The following is a 21,436-nucleotide window of genomic DNA, read 5'->3' on the forward strand; positions in this document are numbered from 1 at the left end:
AGGGGGGATCCACCTTCGATCCCGGGAACTACCGTCCCATCAGTCTGACGAGCCTAATCTGCAAGGGCATTTATTTTATTTATTTATATTTGTTGACCGGAGTGTCAGACTGGACGTAGGTCCATTTTCAGCGGAGGCCCGAGGAGAAAAGCTCCACAGTTAAAATAAACAGACAGTAGTTACATTGGATTACATAGCGATTAACAATTTAACATAGCAATTACTTACAACATATTTACAGATAAAGATTCTAGTTGTCTACTGATGTACTATGTTCTTCATTTGTGAAGTACATAAAAGACATTAACAAATGTTACAATAAGAAGTTTCTGCTGTATAATAAGTACTAGGTTTATGAGCACCTGAGCTTACTAGAATCAAGGTAGTTAGTGGATTGGAAAGAAAGGTAGTGGTTGGATGGGGTGGGTGATATTAGAGTGGGAGGTGCAAGGGCATGGAAAGCATTATCATGTAACTTATAAACAAAAACATTGGCAACCTTCAAACACTGGACCCCACCCAGTTTGGGTTTGTGAAGGTCCGATCTTGTCTCCTGAACCTGATTGACTTCTTCAAATCAATCTCCAGAGCTGTGGATGAGGTAAGGTGGTCCACACAGCCTATCTGGACCTCGCCAAGGCCTTCGACACCATCCTTCACTCTGGAATCATAAATAAATGTACTAAGCTGGGCATAAATCCCTACATCACTCGATGGTTTGCCAACTGGCTTACTGACGGAACCCACACTGTTAAAGTAGCAGACTCCAAATTCATCTCCAGACAAGTGAAAAGTGGAGTACCTCTGGGTTCAGTCCTGGGACCGCTCTTGTTTGGCATCTACTTCTCTGAAGTACAGGCCAACACTAAGGGACTCTGGCTAACAAAGTTAGGAGATGACTGCAAACTGGGAGCCGTTATTGAATCCCCAAATGATGTGGATATTCTACAAAAGGGCCTTACAGAAACAGATGCTTGGTGCCAGAGCCATGGGCTCAATCTTAATACCAAGAAATGTATATTTATCCCCTTTGGGAAAAACCATATACCCATGAATTACCACATAGGTGGCAGTACACTAAATACCGAAAGTGTGATGAGAGACCTTGGGACACAGGTGGACAGTGGTCTCACCTTCGATAACCACATCGCCACAACAGTCAGGAAATCCTTCTATGTGGCACACCTCGTCATTAAGGGCTTTTCATCCAGAAAAAAAAAAAAAAAAAAAAAATAGGTCATTGTCCCACTGTACCTATCCCTCATTAGATCCATTATAGAATTCAACGCCCCATTTGGTATGTACCTCACAAGACATCTGCAACAGCTGGAAAGGCTGCAGAAATACCTCACTAAAAGAATCACAGGCCTAAAGCAAATGCCCTATGCTGACCGTCTAAAAAAAAACTCCAGCTATACTCTGTGGCACATCGTTTACTCAGAGGCAATCTCTGCTTAATATACAAGGCCATATCAAACACTGAGCTGTTGGACATGCTCCACTTAAAGAAATTCCAGTCCCTCAGAACCACATGCTCCAGGGATCTAAACCTCGTCATCACAATTAACAAAACATGCTGGAGGGATAGGTTCCTGACCCAGAGACTCCCCATACTCTGGAATAGACTGCCCATACATGTCCAGCACAGCACCTCCCTTGGCCCTTTTCAAAAGGAACCTTGATGATTGGATAGGAGATAGAAAAGTCACCCCGGGTATCACGTCATTCGCCCTGCTAAACAGGAGTCCAGGGAAGTAAATATTGTGGGAAATGATATCTGGGGAATTGTTTGGCTAGGCTTGTATAGGCCCTAGGGCCGACAACCTAGAACTAACCTATGAACCTATTCTGTCTAAAGCTCTGCTTTGTCAGCTGGAATGGGATTTCTAGATTAGCGTGTCTTAGCTCCCTTAGGGCTAGGAGTGTCTGCAGTAGGGTTCTTGAAAAGATATTAGTGGGTGTCCTGCATTCTGTAGTATCTGTCTGGTTTTCTGGGTGCTGGGGGAGAGAATCTGGTGAAAGGGCAGATTCTAGAAAAACATCCTCCACTACATCCAGGATAGGTGGAATAGCCAGAGGTTTATGCTGGGGCAGGTCAAGGAACTCTCTCAGTCTCTTCTTAGACCGAGGGTAATCTTGGGCCTCCCACTGAAAGTGTTCTCTTAGGGAATTTATGGTTTCCCCAAAAGAAAGGCCCTCAGGGGGAGGTGGATGGAATGGGGTCATCAGCATCAGAGTTCTCAAATGCTGGTAAGGGATGGTCTTCCACGTCGGACTCCTCAAGGACAGATTCTTCTGATTCCTGGTCAGGGAGAGCCTCAGGGGAGGCATCCCTTTTTCTTTTGGCTGGGGTGGGAGGATGGGGCTGCCTTCCCCTAATAAGAGCCATCAAGTCTTCTGCCATTCTGAGCAGTTGCTGTGACTGAGGAGTAGGCTGGTTAGGTGTAGGTCGGTGGCTGGGTCCTTAGGGAGGGACCTTTTTGAAGCAGTCTTAGGATTGGGTCTGGATGGATCGGTAGTTCATAGGTTGGTACTAGGCTATTAGCCCTAGGGCCTATACAAGCCTAGCCATAACAATTCCCTGGATATTTCTTCCCACACTATTTACTTTCCTGGACCCCTGTCTAGCAGGCTGACTGACGTGATCCCCGGGGTGAATTTACTTTCTCCCATCCAGTCATCAAGGTTCATTTTGAAGAGAGCCAAAGAGGAGCTCTGCTTGACATCTATGGGAAGTCTATTCCGGAGTCTGGGGAGTCTCTGGGTCAGGAACCTATCCCTCCAGCATGTTTTGTTTATTGTGATAAGATTTAGATCCCTGGAGAATGTGGCTCTGTGGATTTGGGATTTCTTTAAGTGTAGCATGTCCAACAGCTCTGGGTTTGACATGGCCTTGTATGTTAAGCAGAGATCGCCTCTGAGTAGACGATATGCGACAAGAGTATAGCTGGAGTTTTTTTAAGGTGGTCAGCGCAGGGCATCTGCTTTAGGCCTGTGATTCTTTTAGTGAGGTATTTCTGCGGCCTTTCCAGTTGTTACAGATGTCTTGAGAGGCACATACCAAACGGGGCATTGAATTCTATAATGCTTCTAATGAGGAATGAGTACAGTGGGACAATGACCTCCTTTTTTCTGGATGAAAAGTCCTTAGTGATGATATGTGCCACATAGAAGGATTTCCTGACTGTCGTGACAATGTGGTTATCGAAGGTGAGACCACTGTCCACCTGTGTCCCTAAGTCTCCTATCACACTTTCGGTGTTTAGTGTACTGCCACCTATGTTTTTTTCCCAAAGGGGATAGCTATACATTTCTTGGCACTGAGCTTGTGCCCATGGCTCTGGCACCATGCATCTGTTTCTGTAAGGCCCTTTTGTAGAGTATCCACATCATTTGGGGATTCAATAATGGCTCCCAGTTTGCAGTCATCTGCAAACTTTGCTAAAGAGTCCTTAGTGTTGGCCTGTACTTCAGAGAAGTAGATGCCAAGCAAGAGTGGTCCCAGGACTGAACCCCAAGTAGGGATTAATGCCCAGCTTAGTTAAGTCTATGATTCCAGAGTAGGGGATGGTGTAAAAGGCCTTGGTGAGGTTCAGATAGGGTGTGTGGACAGCATTACCCTCGTCCATGGCTCTGGAGACTGATTCGAAGAAGTCAATCAGGTTCAGGAGACAAGATCAGACCTTCACAAACCCAAACTGGGTGGGGTCCAGTGTTTGAAGGTTGCCAATGTCTTTGTTTATAAGTTCCATGATAATACGTTCCATGGCCTTGCAGATCAGGCTCGTCAGACTGATGGGGCAGTAGTTCGGGATCCAAGGTGGATCCCCTTGAGTGGGATAACTGTAGCTGTGCGCCACTCACTGGGCATGAAGCCTGAGGTGAGGCTATGATTAAACATGACACTTAGGTGAGGTGCCAGTTCATTCTGTAGTTCATGTAATACACAGCCCGGGATGTCATCTGGTCCCATGGATGCTGTATTCTTAGCTTTGGAGAGTGTATTTTTTACCTGTTTGGTCGTTATTACTGGAATTTGGCAATCTTCCGGTATTGAGATGGGCCGTTTAGGGGGTGAGAGGGGGGTGAAGTTGGCAATGCACTGATCTTCCAGGGAATATCCTTGGAATCAGTATATTTAATGCCATTCTGTTGTAGCTCAGAGCAGATCTGAGCATTGCCATTTAGATTCTTGACATAGTTATAGAATGCCTTGTGGTTGTCTATGGAATCTTTGGCAATTTTGTTTTCATAACTAGCTTTGGAGGACTTTATGAGGAATCTCAGCTTCTTACTGAGGCTGGTAAGGGAGTTTTTTGCATCCTGGGATTTTCCTCTTTTCTGCAACAGTTTCTTCCTTTTGTTGTAAAGTTTGTTTATGGCAGGGGACCACCAGATTGGCTTCCTTTTTTTTGGAGGACAGCATCTTGGTTCTAATACAAAGTAAGTTTAACCAGTGGGGTTGTCATCGGTCTGAGTCTGGCTTCTCTACAAATTATTAACGTGGACAGTAAAACTCAATAATCTGAAAACGTTAACAGATTCACTTAATGCAGAAAGTATTCAACATGCGGATTTTAATTTCCACCAAAATTTTTACAATGGAATCTCTCCGCGCATAAAAAGGCATGTTGACCTTTTGATTTAAAGAAAAACAAAAACTCGAGAGGGATTTATTTCAATATAAAAATGAGATGGCATATCCAATTAATAAACAGAAAAGATCTTTTCTAAAATCTATAAGAAAGCCAGTTTCTTATGGAAATTCCAGGAGGTCTTACCATAGCAATGGTTGTGTTGCTAACACAGATGTTATGCAAAGTCCTCCCCAAGTAAGAATGCAAAGACAAGGCAGGCTTGATTCTAATACTGTCTCTCCTATTAAATGATTCTGATGATTCCAACCAAGCTTTTTTATCCCCTACCCACACAGATGTCACCAACGAATCATATAATGCACAGAGAAGGATTACAAAGAGTGTAAAGCAGAGGGAGAGGACGTGGACAACACAGACCTCTGACAACAGGCACGAGAATAGTTACCAGGAGCTACTTCCACAAGTAAATACTAACGATGTCCAGCACTTCAGTACTAACGATGACGAGTATTTCTCTACTATTGACATTTCTAAAACTTTGCAGCAAGCAAATACTAATGATATCCAACACTTCCGTACTTATGATGACCATCATTTCACTATCGACAGATGAGCGCAGCTGTGTTTAACCTGACTGACAGCATTTGTTTCAACTGAACATATACAAGTACTACGAAAGGGATTTTCTGTCATACCCTCACCGAGAGCAGACTTACCCGATTTATTATTAGATCTACATCTATATACTAATCTCAAACTGCTACACAATAATAAAGACAAAGACAAAGATGTTATACATGAATCTGATGACTGATTTAAAAGAACCGACGAATACTTTGTTTACCACTTTACGACCTAAAAGCTTATTTAACCATGTGCTGCATAATTCCTTACAAATGCTTTTAAAAGTGTGTGAAAGAGATTAGAAAACTGTCTTTCTAATAACACTAATAAATGGCATAATCTTATAAGCAAAGAAAAAGCAGCATTACATGACCTTACTAATGATAAAACATTGAGTTATGCAAGCAGATAATAGTACAGGACTAGTTCTTATGGAACAAGACACATATATTAACAGAACTGAATCTACCTTACGTAGTAATGAGTTTTTTCAACAGGTTGAATTTAAAGATGTACATAAACAATTTACTGTCATTGACAAACTTCAAAAAACTTGAGATTATTAATGCCATTTCCTTAGAAGAAATTAACTACACATCAGTTCTCCTAGTTTGGGTAAACTATTCGGGATTCCTAAAATTCACAAAGACAAACATGATCCGCCGTTTAGACACATAATCTCTAATAAAAAAACTAAAAGAAAATAGCCCAATACTTAGATGCAGTTCTTAGCCCATTAGCTCAGTCTACAGCCTTCCATCTCAGAGAGTCATGGGCTTTTTTCAATTAATTATTTCAGAAGAAAAAGGAATTATCCAACTGTGTGCTTGTTACATTAGACATTGAGGCATTATATACTAACATAACTCACAAGGAAGGGTTAGAATCTCTTAGAAATTTTCTATTAAAACATGCAACATTTCCCACTAGTAGAGTATATACTATTTGTACATTAGTTCACATTGTACTTACTAGCAATTTCTTCTTTTTTCAACATCAAAATCTACAGACAAATTAAAGGAGAAGCTATGGGTTCAAAACTTGCACCAGCATTAGCGAATTTAGTTCTCAGTTCTTGGGAACTAGATCACTTGTCTCTCATTCCTAGTTTTCAACACATAAGTATGTACAGATGTTGCATAGGTGACATTTTTTTACCTGGAAGGGTAGTATTCCTGACAAACTCTTTTGTCTCTGCCATGGAAGAAAGTATTGGATTTCTTCATTTTGTTATGTCTAGTTGTGGGCATTCTATTCATTTTCTGGACACTAAGACTGTGTTACTTTCCTCGGGTTCTTTGTTTTCTACTGTACATAGAAAAGACAAGTACAAAATTAACTTTCTGGATTTCATGAGTCAGCATTCCTTTTATATGAAAAAGAACTTGGGTAAAGGACAGTTTATTCGCTTGTCCAGATTAATCAGTCACAATGAAGAGTTTTTTATTCAGTCTGCCTTGCTGAAAAACATGTTCTATCTTAGAAATTGCCCTCCTCCCTTAGTTGACAGTATTTTTGATGAAGTAGCCTCAGCTAGGTACACTGGGCGGCCACGGTGGTGCAGTGGTTAGCATTGTCGCCTCACAGCAAGAGGTTCTCCGGTTCGATCCTCGGCTGGGGTGCATCTGTGTGGAGTCTGCATGTCCTCCCTGTGGTCGCGTGGGATTCCTCCGGGTGCTCCGGTTTCCTCCCACATCCCAAAGACATGCTGCAGGTGGATTGAACACTCTAAAATTGGCCCTAGGTGTGAGTGCGTGTGTGTGTGCCTTCTGTGGAAGGCTGGACGCCGGTCTGGCAACTTGGCACTGTAAAACTCCACTGCCAATCATGAGCAGACAGGTGATCCGCTGTGGCGACCCCTAACCGGGAAAAGTTGAAAGAAGAAGAAGAAGCCTCTGCTAGATACACTAAATTCTTACCCATTCTACAGTTAGGATTTCAACCTCAAGTCATAAAAATTTCTAATGATGATAAATCTCTTAGTTTTCCCATTACTATTTCTAGAGATATGACTAACATTAGGGAAATTATTTCTAATAATTGGGATATTATTTCTGATTCTCCTCAAATAGGTTTGTTTTTAGGGACCTCTTCATCTTTTACTTTCAAAAAATCTAGAACTATCCGTATGCACTTAGAGATTCCCAGTTTCTTTGCCAAGCACTTAGTTCCAACACCACTTTTAAAGGTATACACTGCTGTGGTAAATGTGTGATATGCCCTTATATTTATAAAGGTGATAAATATTTATAAAGGTGATAAATATACTTTTTTGCATTGCAACTACACTATTACTTTTTCCAAACATTATAACAATTCATGTAATAGTTTCTACATTGGGAAAACTTCTCGTAGGCTGTCTGATCGTGTTAAGGAGCATTTAGGGGCCATTAAAGCTTTGAATTTTAACAATGCACTTGCCAAACATAGTGTTACATCTTCACATTTTGTTAAATTTTAATTTATTGTTTTGGAACAGATAGATTCCTTCTTTGGAGACTATGACTTGTATCTTGAGTTGAGAATATTGAAATGGCAGCTTCACCTCAATGCAGAGCCATCCCCGGGGCTTAATGAACACATGAATACAAAGTGTGCTCTTCGTTGTTATGACCAATACAGCCCCACCCACTTCTCCCACTTTGATGTAATATTTACAATATGCCCTGCATTGTCATCTGTTGTATGTTTTATATAGTTACATGATTCAGCTTTACTTTTATTTGATATGCAATTACTCTATATTCTGTCAGTTCATTACATTTTTTAAAACATCTAGTTATTGTTAACTGGTTAAAATAATTCACTCTGGAATATTTTTATTGTTTACAGTCTTCTGTAATAGAATGTGTTTCATATTTTAAGCAGTTTCCATTACATTCACTGCATTCTGAAGAAGTTCTTTTACCTAATATGAACGAAAGCTCAACAGTAGCTCAGCATTAGTGTATTTTTTCTTTTAGCTTTAGAAGTGTTTTTAATATAAGTATAATTCTTCTATTTTTTATTGTTTTGTCATAATAATGGTTTTATCCCTCTATGCACAGAGCTGCTTCTGTAATTATTATTTTTGAGCCAACACCACTGCAACATATTAGGATCTGGCAAGACTTTACCTATTATAGATTCATAGGTTGGTACTGGGCTATCTGCTCGAAGGCATATATTAGCCCAGCCACGTTGTGCGGTATTCACCGCCCCTTTAGTCGTTCCATAGACCCTTGTACTAGCAGCTAGTACCCTTGGCCCCTATCTAGTAGCGCTGTTGGTGTGATCCCCGGTGTGATCTTTCTGTTACCCATCCACTCATCAAGGTTGCTCTTGAACAGTGATAGTGAGGGGCTCTGTCTTATGTAGATCAGGACCCTGCTCCATAGTAAGAGAAGTCTCTGCGAAGGGAATCTATCCCTCCAGCATGTTCTATTCATTGCTGTGTTGAGGTTTATATCCCTAGACCGTGTAGCTCGAGTAGATTTGGTTTTGCTAAGATGGAGCATGTTCAACAATTCTGGGTTGGACATGGCTCTGTACATTAGACAGAGATCGCCTCTGAGAAAGCGGTATGCAACAGAGAACAGTCTTAGCTTTTTCAATCGTGCTGCATAGGGCAACTGTTTGAGGCCAGTAATCCTCTTGGTTAGGTACTTCTGTGGTCTCTCCAGCTGCTGGAGATGTCTAGCCAGGTACATTCCAATTGGTGCATTGCACTCAATAATGGGTCTGATGAGGGAAGAATAGAGGGGCACCATTACATCCTTAGATCTTGATGCGAACCCTTTCGTGATCAGATGGGTCACATAGAAGGATTTTCTAACCACTTTGGCAACATGGTTATCAAAAGGAAAGCTGACTATTTACTTGGGTCCCTAGATCCCTTATTTCTTCTTCAGATTTCAGGGGATTACCTCCTATGTTGTAGTTTGCGGGTATTCTGTTTTTTCCAAAGGGGATTACTACGCATTTTTTTGCATTTAGCTTGAGACCATGGCTTTGACACCATGCATCAGTCTCATTTAGGTCCTTCTGGAGGATCTCCATGTCGGCCGGGGACACTATTATAGCACCCAGTTTGCAGTCGTCCGCAAACTTAGTCAGCCACAGCCCTTCCGTGCTTGCTTGTACTTCTGAGGACAGGACAGAGCCCCGAGACACACCATTCGTTACTGGTCTGGATTTGGACATAGATCCCGCTACTCTTACTTTATGGGATCTGTCTGAGAGCCAGTTTGCGATCCATCTTGTGACATAAGGGTTTATGCCCAGGCTGGTGAGCTTATCAATAATACCTGAATGGGGAATGGTGTCAAATGCTTTAGCAAGGTCAAGGTAAGCCATGTGCACCTCCTTTCCCTTATCTATAGCCTGAGTAACTGTCTCAAAGAAATCCACCAGGTTCAGGAGGCATGATATGCCCTTGACGAAGCCGAACTGTGTGGGGTCCAGTGACTGGAGGTTCCCAATCTCTCCATTTATGAGTTCCATAATGATTCACTCCATAGCCTTACAGATCAGACTGGTCAGGCTTATTGGTCGGTAGTTCCCAGGGTCAGTTGTGGCCCCACCCTTGTGTAGCAGGACCACCGTTGCCGTGTGCCATTCTATGGGCACATATCCTGTGGAGAGGCTGAGACTGAACAGAGTATTAAGATGCGGGGTTAATTCCTTTTGGAGATCGCGTATGACACAGCCAGGGACACCATCTGGTCCCATGGAGGCAGTGTTTTTAGCTTTAGATAGAACCTTGTTAACCAACGTATCAGTAATAATTGGACTTACACAATTCCCTGGAATGGTAATAGGCCCTGTAGGTGGTGGTGGTGGTGGGGGGGGGGGATTTGCACTGAACCTGTCAGCCAAGATGTTGGCAATGTCAGAAGGGTCAGTGTATTTTGTTCCATTTTGTACTAGTTGCCATTTAGGTTTTTGACGTAGCCATAGAAGGCCTTATGGTTATTCCTGGCAACTTTCTTTTCAAAATTAGCTTTAGTTGACTTGATGAGGGCCCTCAATTTCTTACTAATGCTGATCAGGGATGATTTTTCTACTTGAGATTTGGCCTTTTTTTGTATAAGTCTCCTCCTTTTATTGTAAAGTTTGCTTATGGCCGGGGTCCACCAGACTGGTTTCTTCTTGCTTGAGGGAGGAGTCTTGGTTTTATTTGGGATAGCACGGTCCATGCAATCCTGAAGATGCATATAGAGTGCCTTGGTGTAGGATTCCGCATCCAGGATATCATTATCCTTCTGCAAGGGAATAGTGAAGCTTTCCACTTCAGATGCAAGTAGCTTGAAGTTTGCTTTGGAAAGGTTTTTGACTATGGTTTCTTTGACTGGGGGAGGTGGAGGGGTGAGGATGTCCAGGGTTATCAGTTTGTGGTCAGATCTGACCAAGGAGGGAGTGATAATGGGTGTGGTACAATGGGCGCCCATATTTGTGATGATTAAATCCAATATGTTGTCCCCTCTAGTGGGGGAACATACTAGTTGTTCAAGGGCATTTGAATTTATAAATTCTATGAATCACTGAGCATAGGAGTTGGAACATTGGTAGTTCTCCCAGTCTATACCAGGGTAGTTGAAATCACCCAAGATTATGGTGTTGGGTAGGACCTTTATATTTTCCAATGTCTCAAGGAATGCAGAGTGAGCATCTTGGGACATGGTGGGTGATCTATAACCGGTTACGACTTGAAATGTGGTTTGGCCTGCTGATAGTTCATAGGTTCATAGGTTCATAGGTTCATACTAGGCTATCTGCCCAAGGGCATTTATAAGCCTAGCCCATAGTTATGTGGCTTTCGCCACCCCTTTAGTTTGAATAAAAACTATGCCTATCATTTTGCTGTGCCTCTGTCAAGCAGTGACGCTGAAGTAATCCCTGGGGTATATCTGCAATCTCCCATCCATTGGTCAAGATTCCTCTTGAACAAGACCAGAGAGGTGCTCTGCCTCACATGTACCGGGATTTTGTTCCACAGCATAGGGAGTCTCTGGGTGATGAATCTGTCCCTCCAGCACGTTCTATTTATAACCGTGTCAAGGTTTAAGTCTCCGCCCTTGTGGTTCTGAGGGATCTAGATTTTTGAGGTGAAGCATATTCATCAAATCTGGGTTTGACATGGCCTTATATGTCAGGCACAGGTCACCTCTGAGCAAGCGGTATGAGACTGAATAGAGCTGGAGTTCTTTCAGTCGGGCAGCATAAGACATATTTTTGAGACCCTTTATCCTTTTGGTGAGGAACTTTTGGGGCCTTTCAAGCTGCAGCAGGTGTCTGGTCAGATACATTCGAGCGGGGCATTGTACTCAATCATAGGTCTAATAAGTGATGAGTACAGGGGACGATGACCTCCCTTGATCTAGATGTGAATCCCTTCATGATCAGGTGGGTGATATAGAAGGTTTTCCTAACTACTTTAGCAACATGAGTGTCAAGCGAAGGCTACTGTCAACCTGGGTCCCCAGATCTCTGATGACTTTTTCTGTGCTCAGTGGATTGCCACCTATATGGTAGCTAGGGGTAGCCTTGTTTTTCCCAAAGGGTATGACTATGCATTTTTTGGCGTTTAACTTCAGGCCATGGCTCTGGCACCAGTTATCCATTTCTGTGAGGCCCTTCTGGAGGATATCTGTGTCAGATGTGTTTTCGACTATGGCGCCCAGTTTGCAGTCATCTGCAAACTTTGTCAGCCATAACCCTCCTGTGTTTGCTTGTACTTCAGAAAAGTAGATGCCGAACAAGAGTGGACCCAGGACTGAGCCCTGTGGGACACCACTTGTGACAGGCTTTGAGTCTGACATGGCTCCAGCAACTCTGACCCTGCGCATGGGTGATCTCTGAGGCATCATGCTGCGCTACTAACCTGGAGATATGGGTATCCTTGATGAATATGGATACACCTCCGCCCTTTGTCCTGCGATCCGGTAACTGAGGCCAGAAGGTATGATATGAATTGAACCTGGCAGTGCTGGGGTGCTCTCTTGAGCCTTGAACCAGGTTTCCGTCACTGCACAAACATCGATTTTTTCCATGCTGAGGAAAGCCTCGAGTGTGTGCATTTTGAGGTTGAGACTTCTGGCGTTGAGTAGCATTACCCTTAGTTTTTGGTTACCTGTGCTGGTTACAGTGGTTGTTTTGTCCTTTGAGCCTTGCCTAAAAAAGGCACTATGGGGATGGCAAGAGCCTTGGCCAGTATACGAAAACCTAGGGGTGACAGGTGCAACACATCTCTGGCAAAACAGCGAGGCTTGTCTATCATGTCATCCCAGGCAGGCAGACACTGGATCCCCTTAGAATGACACCAGAAGCTTAGCCAATTGTTGAAATTGATCATTTTGTCTTTGTATTGTGGTATCATTCTAGGTGAAGGTAGCATGCTACTCAAGATCAGGGTCATATCAGCTTGGGCTACATGATCAGAGAGCTCCTCAATGTCTCTTTTCATGTAGTCCAGGGAGTGTCTTAGATCATTCACACCAACATGTACAATGACAGCGTCATACTTGTACTTGTTCTGGAGTGACCTAAGTGTCTGTGTTATGTGGTGGATCCGAGCACCCGACAGGCAGCTGACAGTAACCTTCTCCTTGTTCAGCCTGGTGAGTGGAACATCCATGTGCCTTACTATAGAGTCTCCTATTACTAGCGTGTTAGGTATGGTGTTTTGTCTTAAGGGCTGTTGTGAGGCACACTGCTGAGGTGAATTATGTGTTTTCTGGCTTGTGTTTGGGAGTGCAGGTTGCTTGTCTGCTTTGGAGGGCACTGTTTCTTTTTCAGATTGGTACCTAGTGCCTCCGAATATGTTTTTGTGTATTTAAGCATATGTTTTGCCAGTGCTTGTTTTGTAGATTCATGTGTGACAGGTGGTGCGATGCCATTCCTGCTGCCAGCACGTTGGTTTCATACAGAACTTCACACACACACTGGTCTTGCACTAGCAGACTATAAAATGTGGATTTGGTGAGCACCAACTTCAGTTTTTCAATAGAGACAGTAGCTTCCATACTAAAGTCAAAGGAGACGGGATGAACCTGTCTTAACTGGCTTGCATACGAGACAGAAAATGAACAACAAATGGAGCCCACAATAAAAGGATGCATATATGGTATGAGGAAAAGGATGTAAAACATGCGTATATACTTTAAGAAAGCACTTTCCCCAATATATTTCTCCATGAGAGAGAGTGCAGATGACGGCCCCTGGGCTCAGACTGAAATAAGTCCAGTGGGATCAGTGCTCTACCCTGGTTGACAAGTTCAAATAAGATAAAATATACAAGGGTAAATTATGGATATTTTTTACCCGAGAAAAGTTGGGAGGAAACCTTTGCTAAGCATGTGACTACTTCTTCAGAGATCTGTTGTCATAATAAACCCCTCTCACAAATCTTCTTAGAGCACAAACTATGTAGTAAATTTGGACTCATCAGACCACCAAACAATATTCGCACAGAATATGGAGGTGGACAGAAATAAGAGTATTAGTATTAAGCTTTTATTAAGAGTAGAATGAGCTTCATTTGCCCTTGCATATTTCACAGACTCCAGACTGCCACTGCATGTCTTGCCAGCCATAATAATTCTGCTCCACTGGGCCACTGCTCTACTCTACCTGAGCTGCTTCTCTCTGGTATGCTTTTTCATTCATACGTCAAGTGTTGAATCACAGAGAGATTGTGCTGGTTAGAGCATGGTACATCCCATACCTTTAGCTAGTCTTCTCAGCTGCCCCTGATTTTGCCTCATATTTTTGTCCTGTCCCATGTTAAGTATTTTATGGTAAATCAGAGTATTACAGTCAGTCAATAATGTCAGACAGTTTCCTACTTCTTATTCTTCATAACATGCATGCTAATGCAAAACCCGCTGATCAAGTGAATCAGAATAAGATTTAAAAATCGTACCATATTTTAGAACTTTGTCCCCTTCCCACCAATTATTTTTGTCTTTGTCCAGAACTCTTGAGGGGGGAAAAAAGTGGTGAGGTATGCCTTTGGCCAATTACACTGCCACTATCCGAGCTAAGTATGTGGGATTACAGTAGAACATTATATACAGCCCCAACCACTGATCTACCAGTCTTGTAAGCAGCATAGTATATTGAATAGGCACCCGTTATAATTTTTGCACAAGTAGCATATACCTCAGTGAACCACTTTTTGTCTAGAACATGTCTCATACTGACCACTTAATATTTCACTGCACCATTACAGCACAAGTATCTTTCTTGGCTTTTTATTCTTTGTCTAGGGCTATATCCCAGCTAACTCCTGAAGACTCCCCTGGATTTTGCCCGCGACCTAGCCATCGCCAAGGGCTTTTTCAACAAGAAGATCTCCTACAAAAAGAACCCAGTTATACCATCTCTGGCGCCTCCTCCCTACATTCTTTGTCTAGGGCTATATCCCAGCTAACTCCTGAAGACTCCCCTGGATTTTGCCTGTGACCAAGCCATCGCCAAGGGCTTTTTCAACAAGAAGATCTCCCACAAAAAGAAGCCAGTTATACCATCTCTGGCACCTCCTCCCTACATTCTTTGTCTAGGGCTACACCCCAGCTAACTCCTGAAGACTTCCCTGGATTTTGCCTGTGACCTAGCCATCGCCAAGGGCTTTTTCAACAAGAAGATCTCCCACAAAAAGAAGCCAGTTATACCATCTCTGGCACCTCCTCCCTACATTCTTTGTCTAGGGCTACACCCCAGCTAACTCCTGAAGACTCCCCTGGATTTTGCCTGTGACCTAGCCATCGCCAAGGGCTTTTTCAACAAGAAGATCTCCCACAAAAAGAATCCAGTGTATGTTGTGTTACAATTTGCAACCTAGCCATACTCTTTTTTTCAGGCTCCCCACGTGTGTGACAGCAGCCTACTGCAGCCCACTTGCTGCCATCCTCCTTCTTCCTTCTTGTCTAGACTTACCCTACCAAAACTCCTTCCTTCTACTTTTCCCTCCTCTGCCACTAGGTGGCAGCACCCTCCTAATAAAAGAGCACATACACTCACATACAAAACCACGACCTACTATTATAGTAGTTAGCTGTTACTTCTACCCCTTCCTCCATTCTAGCAGAAAACTACACAGAGTACCTACCTAATTTTACATTGCATTCAACTGCACTCCACCGTTCCCATATGCTACCAGCTCCATTTTATAGCTTTTTACTGTCTTCACTGTTACCTGGCTCTGGCTCTTCCCATTCCGTTCGCCCTGTGAGCTCACTCCGCTCTTCTACCCTACCCCCAAATCTCACCCACCCCTAGTTCATCTACACTTATACTTCTGTGGCCACATCCCCATCCTGTATCAACCTATAGCCTACTCAATCTTGTTACATAACAGTTAAACTCCTAATTACTTACTACCTCCCATTATCTAAATTCTCCTTTTATATCCCCACCCATTAGCTTTCCTTTTAACTACACATTTATCCAACTGCTTACCTTTCCTATCACCTTATCATTCCTATCCCAGGCACACCTAAACTCCTTAACTTGTTCCTATATCTTATAATTCTCCCTCTACTTATATCACATATCCTCACCAGTTATGAATATCCTAACTTTACTAGATTTCAACATCCTCTAAAACAAACAACTGCACTCTCTCTTCTATCCCCTTCAATCTACTGCAACATAAACATCCTCATCTTCCTACCATCTACCTCTGTTTCACAGGCTTAATCACATCAAGGACCTTCAACTTAGAAAACCTAACCCTCATTTCTGTAAACTCTCAAAACACTCACATACTCCACAACACCTACTACTACACGGTGACATTCATCCAAATCCAGGCCCAAACAACACCATCCCTGATCCCCAACCTCTCCATCCCACTAGCTCCTATACCCCAATTAGAGGCTCCAACTCTCTTCTCACAGGTCACCTCAACATTCGTAGCTTAAACAACAAAGTAGCACAACTACATGCTCTGTTAGTTTTCTACACTTTTGACATCCTATGTCTAACAGAAACTTGGCTCAAGCCAGTAACCAGGAGCGATGATATAATACCACCTGGACATAACATCCTGAGACTAGATCGTCCAAACAAAAAAGGTGGGGTAGCGATATTGTACAAATCTGAATTACATATCACAAAAGTAGATACCCAACCTCCATCTCCAAACAATGCTGAAATCTTAATTACTAAACTCCAGATTAATGCAAAAAAATCCCTATACATTATTTTTGCCTATATCCCTCAAGGTAATAACATTAATGCTCTAAGCTGGCTCTCCACATCCTTCCCACAAGAAACCATACTCCTTGGAGATTTTAATGTTGACTGGAATTCTTGTACCTCAGCCAAACCTACTAATCACATAAACCTCTATGGCTTCTATCAAACTATTACCTCTCCCACCAGAATGCACAAACCTAGCAATTAACAAAGCACATTAGACTGGATATTAGTTAATAGCAATCCTCTCTCATATAAAACAGGCACACTGCCTGACTATATTAGTGACCATACCCTTACCTTTATAACTACACAGAAGGCCAGTATTCCCAACCAAATTACGCTTAGAACTACCTGGAACAAGAAAAACCTAAACCTAGACAGCTACCAAGCTGAGCTCAAAGCGTGCAATTGTTCCTTTAAAATGCTTACCACTTGACAATGCGGTGTCTTACTTTAACTCCAAATTCTTGATCACCATGCCCCCTCTCATACAGTCAGAATTAGGAATAAACCAGCTCCTTGGCTCTCCAAAGAGACCCGGCACAAAATGCTACAAAGAAATAAGACTTGGTCCAAATGGAGATTTACTAAAGACCCAACTGACCACCAAAACTATAAACAACTTAGAAATGCTACAAAGAAACTAATTATTCTTGACAAAAAAAAACAAACCTAACAAACAAATCCACAAAATTCTGGTCAGGTATTAACAGGCAACTCCATCCAGGACACTCCAAAACCCCTACTCCCTCTAACTTGACTCAGAACGCTCCTATCCAAATTGCAGATACATTTAACAAATGTTTCTCTGAAATTGTTAAATTGTTAGCAAATACCTTATCCCCAGCTAGTGCAACTTTAGCACCCTCAACAGCTAATAAACCCCTGCATTTACTTCAGCCAGTTTCAACATCACTAGTCCATACACTTCTTCATAAACTTAAACCTTACACACCATCAGCTGACTTCCTCCCAACAGAATATCTCCAAATAGCAGCCAGTGTACTTGCCTACCCTATTTCCATCTTAATAAACAGAACCACTACAGAAAGTTCCATCCTTTCTTTCTGGAAAGTCTCCCATATGATTCCATTGCATAAGGGTGGTAACTCAACTGAACTGTCTAACTTCCGACCTATAGCCCTACTCTCTCCTTTAGCAAACATCATGGAGAAATGTATCCACTGGCAGCTACTTGATCATCCATCTCCTACAAAACAATCTGCTGGCTGACTGTCAGCAGGGCTTTAGACCATTCCACAGCACTACAACTGCACTCTTATCCTTCACTGACTGTATTAATAAAAATTGTAATAACAACTTGCTTTCCTCTGCTCTCTTTGTAGACCTCTCTAAAGCCTTTGACATGGTGAATCATCAATTAATGTTAGGCACACTACAATTTCTTTCCTTAGATACTCAGGCACTCAAATGGCTTAAGTCCTATTTAGGTAACAGACAACAAGCAGTCCTCTGGGAAAATAACTTATCCACTCCACTCCCAATCACCCTGGAGGTCCCACAAGGCTCCATTCTGGACCTCTCCTCTTTTCTATCTTTATTAATGATATGAAAACTACCCTTCCTCAAACCACCTGCATACAATATGCTGCCGACTCAACATTAATCTGCGCATTAGCCTCTTTGGTTGAACTCAAGTGCAGTACCCAAAAAGTACTTACTTTAGCTGAAATTTGGAAATGCTGTCTCCTCCTCAACCCAAAACCCCCCCCAAAACTATTACTGTTCACTCCCATGCAGAAGTCTGCCCCTACTAATTTTACAGTCACATCTAATAACAGCACTTTAATAGCACCCGACACAACCGCCAAACTTTTAGGAGTAACAATTGACCACAATCTTAACTATGACACTCACATAAACTTAAACATCAAAGGAGTTAATAGAAAATTTGGTTTCTTCTACAGGCTTAAACCCTTTCTTACACCCTCTGCCAGAACTACTATTGCATAAACCCATCTAATCTCCACCCTACCCTATGCCTCCCCCATTTATACCAACCTATCCAAAACTAATCTAAACGAACTGTCTACCTACTTTAATAACATTGCCAGATTTGCTACTGGCGCCCGTTTCCGAACCCATCACTGCCAAAATCAGAAACAGCTAGGATGGCTAGAATTTGAAAACCAGGTTCTTCTTCAACAACTTACCATCACTCACAATGTCCTGTACCATCCCACTAATACCCTTGTACTCTGTAACCTCATTAGTCCTTATAAAAATCTTAAAACTCTATGTTCAGCAAATAAGTTGCTAATAGCTATCCATAAATCCAATAACAAATCTGGTGACAGCCTTTTTACTAACTTTGTTGGAAACACCTGGAACAAGCTTACAAACAATCTAACTTCACTTACATCTACACCACTCTTCAGGAACCAGTTAAGAGTCTTCCTTAAATCTCAATGGTTATGTACATGTACTGAACCAGACTGATACCCCCTCCTCTTGCTAAACCACCTTTAAACCTACCTCAACAATTATATCTGTTCATATTTCCTTCACTTTTTATTCGGGAAGCATTACAATTTTTCTAGTTTGATCCAACTTTTTCTATCCCTACCTGAACTACTACATAATCCAAACTAGCCTTTTGCAGAATCATATTATCCCAAAAACTGTGAGTATTTATGAACACAAGACATTTTACAGATAACCGTTATTAGTTTTACTTTCTCTCTATGTCTGACCTACTGCTCTAAATCTACCATACCTTCCTTCTCTAGTTACTTCTACTGCACTTAACCTCACTACACCTACTATCTTAGACCAAATGTACAATAATACAGAAAAAGAACACTGACATCCACGGAAGTCTGAACACACTGAATGTCCTCACAGCAATCCTACACTCCTGGATATCATACCACAGCAAACACTCTCCAAACAATAATATGGAAGAAAAAAAAACGTCACTAGCAAAACCATACGTTTGGATGATAAAATCTTCATTTAATTCAAAGTTAAGCGCTTTCACTCACACCACCGTGAGCTTCATCAGAACGCTTTCCAAATGAATACAAGCAGTTTAAATACTCAGTTTGGCGCCAAAAATGTTTTGCCTGTCAATTAGTTATTTAAAGTAATACACCACTTTTTCCAAATGGCACTGGAAACAAAAGTCTCCCGATGTATAATACATATTGGCTACCAAACTTGTCACAATAAAAAAATCGTCCAACAGCATGTACAGACACTAATATACAAAATACTAACAATAAAAATATATAAAAAAATATGTATAATCTCGGTTACATTCCTCATGCTAATATATGTACTAATCAAAAAATGAATAAGTACATTTAAATAAAAAATATCTATTCACTAATATCCATTAAGTACATTTAAATAAAAAATATCTATTCATTAATATCCATTATTAATAATGTGTAAAAAAATTACAATCAATTGCTTGTTAGTAAATAAATGGATGGACATGTCCTACTCATACCTTCCATAATACAGTACCAATAATTGATTAATTAATTAATAGGGGTTTTACGGATATATGATCATTCAACCCCGGAGGTGTCGAGGCATCCATGAATAATTGACACCATACCTCTTTGTAAGCTAAGATGGCCTTAATATTACCTCCCCTAGGATCCATTGTTACATTTTCTAAAATTGCAAATTTCAAAACGTGTTCAGCCCCATATTTCTCCACATGCCTATATAGGGTATTATTAACATCATTCCTCCTTATACTATATAGGTGTGCATATATACGTTTTTTAAAATTCCTTTCAGTCTTTCAGGCCAACAATGAAGTACATTTAAAAAGTTTTTAGATAATTGTTGTGATTTTAATAATGTGAATGGTGATTGAGAATGAGAGGTTCAATTTAAATACCCAGAAGGGTACTTTGAGAGATTTTATTTATTTATTGGGGAAAAAATTGAACTTCATCAATTCTTTGAAACTAGACAATGCATATCTATCCAAATGTATTAGTTCTAAGATTGTCCCTATGGGACTACATTTTTTGAACATCCTATGGGGATTGATATATCTGACAATACAAAATGTGAATTCAATCAATTGTTTGACATGTTTGATATTCAGTACATGCAGTTACTGATTAAATGTAATAACGAAAAGTTAAGTAGATCTATGAAAGAGGTGGAACAGTTGAATGAAATTATTCTTAATGATTTATTATTTTCTGAGTGGGAAAAACTGTATGTGAAGCAGTTTGAGACAGGTGACCAAAAGACTAAAAACATTTATATTAAGAAATGTAAAAAAATCAAACGAGACATTGAACAGTATCATGGAGAACAGGCATATCAGTGGGGTGATGACAATAAGGATGTACATAGGGCTAGTAATCATGACTATGTTGGGAAGTTTAATTATGGGGACAGATCAAATTTTCATCAGGAAGGGAAACATGGAATGTACACAGATTGAAAAAGGGGAGGAAAATGGAAGAAGAGAAATTTTACCCATCAGGGGAACGGCCCATACACGAACAACCAAGCCCAAGGGGGAGAGGGGAGGTATTGGTAAAAGACAATTTGATTACAAATCCTCACCACCTTGTAGTCCTTATGGATCAGGACATTGTTTCTGATGGTGCTACTTATAGTTACAATCATTTTAATATATATAACTACACAGAACTCCCTTTGGAAAAAACACACTTTGAATTACTTTCTAAGGGAATGAAATACATTCCCACTACATGCTTTAGATTAGTGGATTGTTTGAGGGAATTTAAACTGTTTATAAGAAAACTTAACTTAGCTATTATGTTCAAAGACAATGGAGTGGATACTGAATCCAACAGGACTTGTGTACTAAGGGAAAAAAGTAGTTTTATTCCTCCCATGAATCCAAATGTCTTAATTTATGATAGACTGGTAACCAAACAGATTTATCAGATGCAGAATGAGATCAAAATGAAAAAATTCAGAAACAATTTATCTATGGAAGAGATCAAAATTTTGAGAGAACTGATTGAAAATAATAGTATTCGGGTCATGAAGCCTGATAAAGGTGG

The 21,436-nt window shown here is 41.2% G+C and overlaps 1 protein-coding gene across 1 annotated transcript in view; it reads right to left on the minus strand.

Moving 5' to 3' along the window:
• LOC122802175 (pseudouridine 5'-phosphatase) overlaps window positions 1-21,436 on the minus strand; it is a 769,412-nt gene that overhangs the window by 648,142 nt on the left and 99,834 nt on the right. Inside the window, exon 2 of the mRNA XM_044071846.1 lies at window positions 6,381-6,530. Within this exon, the coding sequence (XP_043927781.1) occupies window positions 6,381-6,423 (43 nt within the window). The 5' untranslated portion in view covers window positions 6,424-6,530. The remainder of the gene's footprint in view (window positions 1-6,380; window positions 6,531-21,436) is intronic.

The sequence above is a fragment of the Protopterus annectens genome, chromosome 5.part0, assembly GCF_019279795.1.
Source record: "Protopterus annectens isolate FY-2018-M chromosome 5.part0, PAN1.0, whole genome shotgun sequence".
Taxonomy (NCBI): Eukaryota; Metazoa; Chordata; order Ceratodontiformes; family Protopteridae; genus Protopterus; species Protopterus annectens.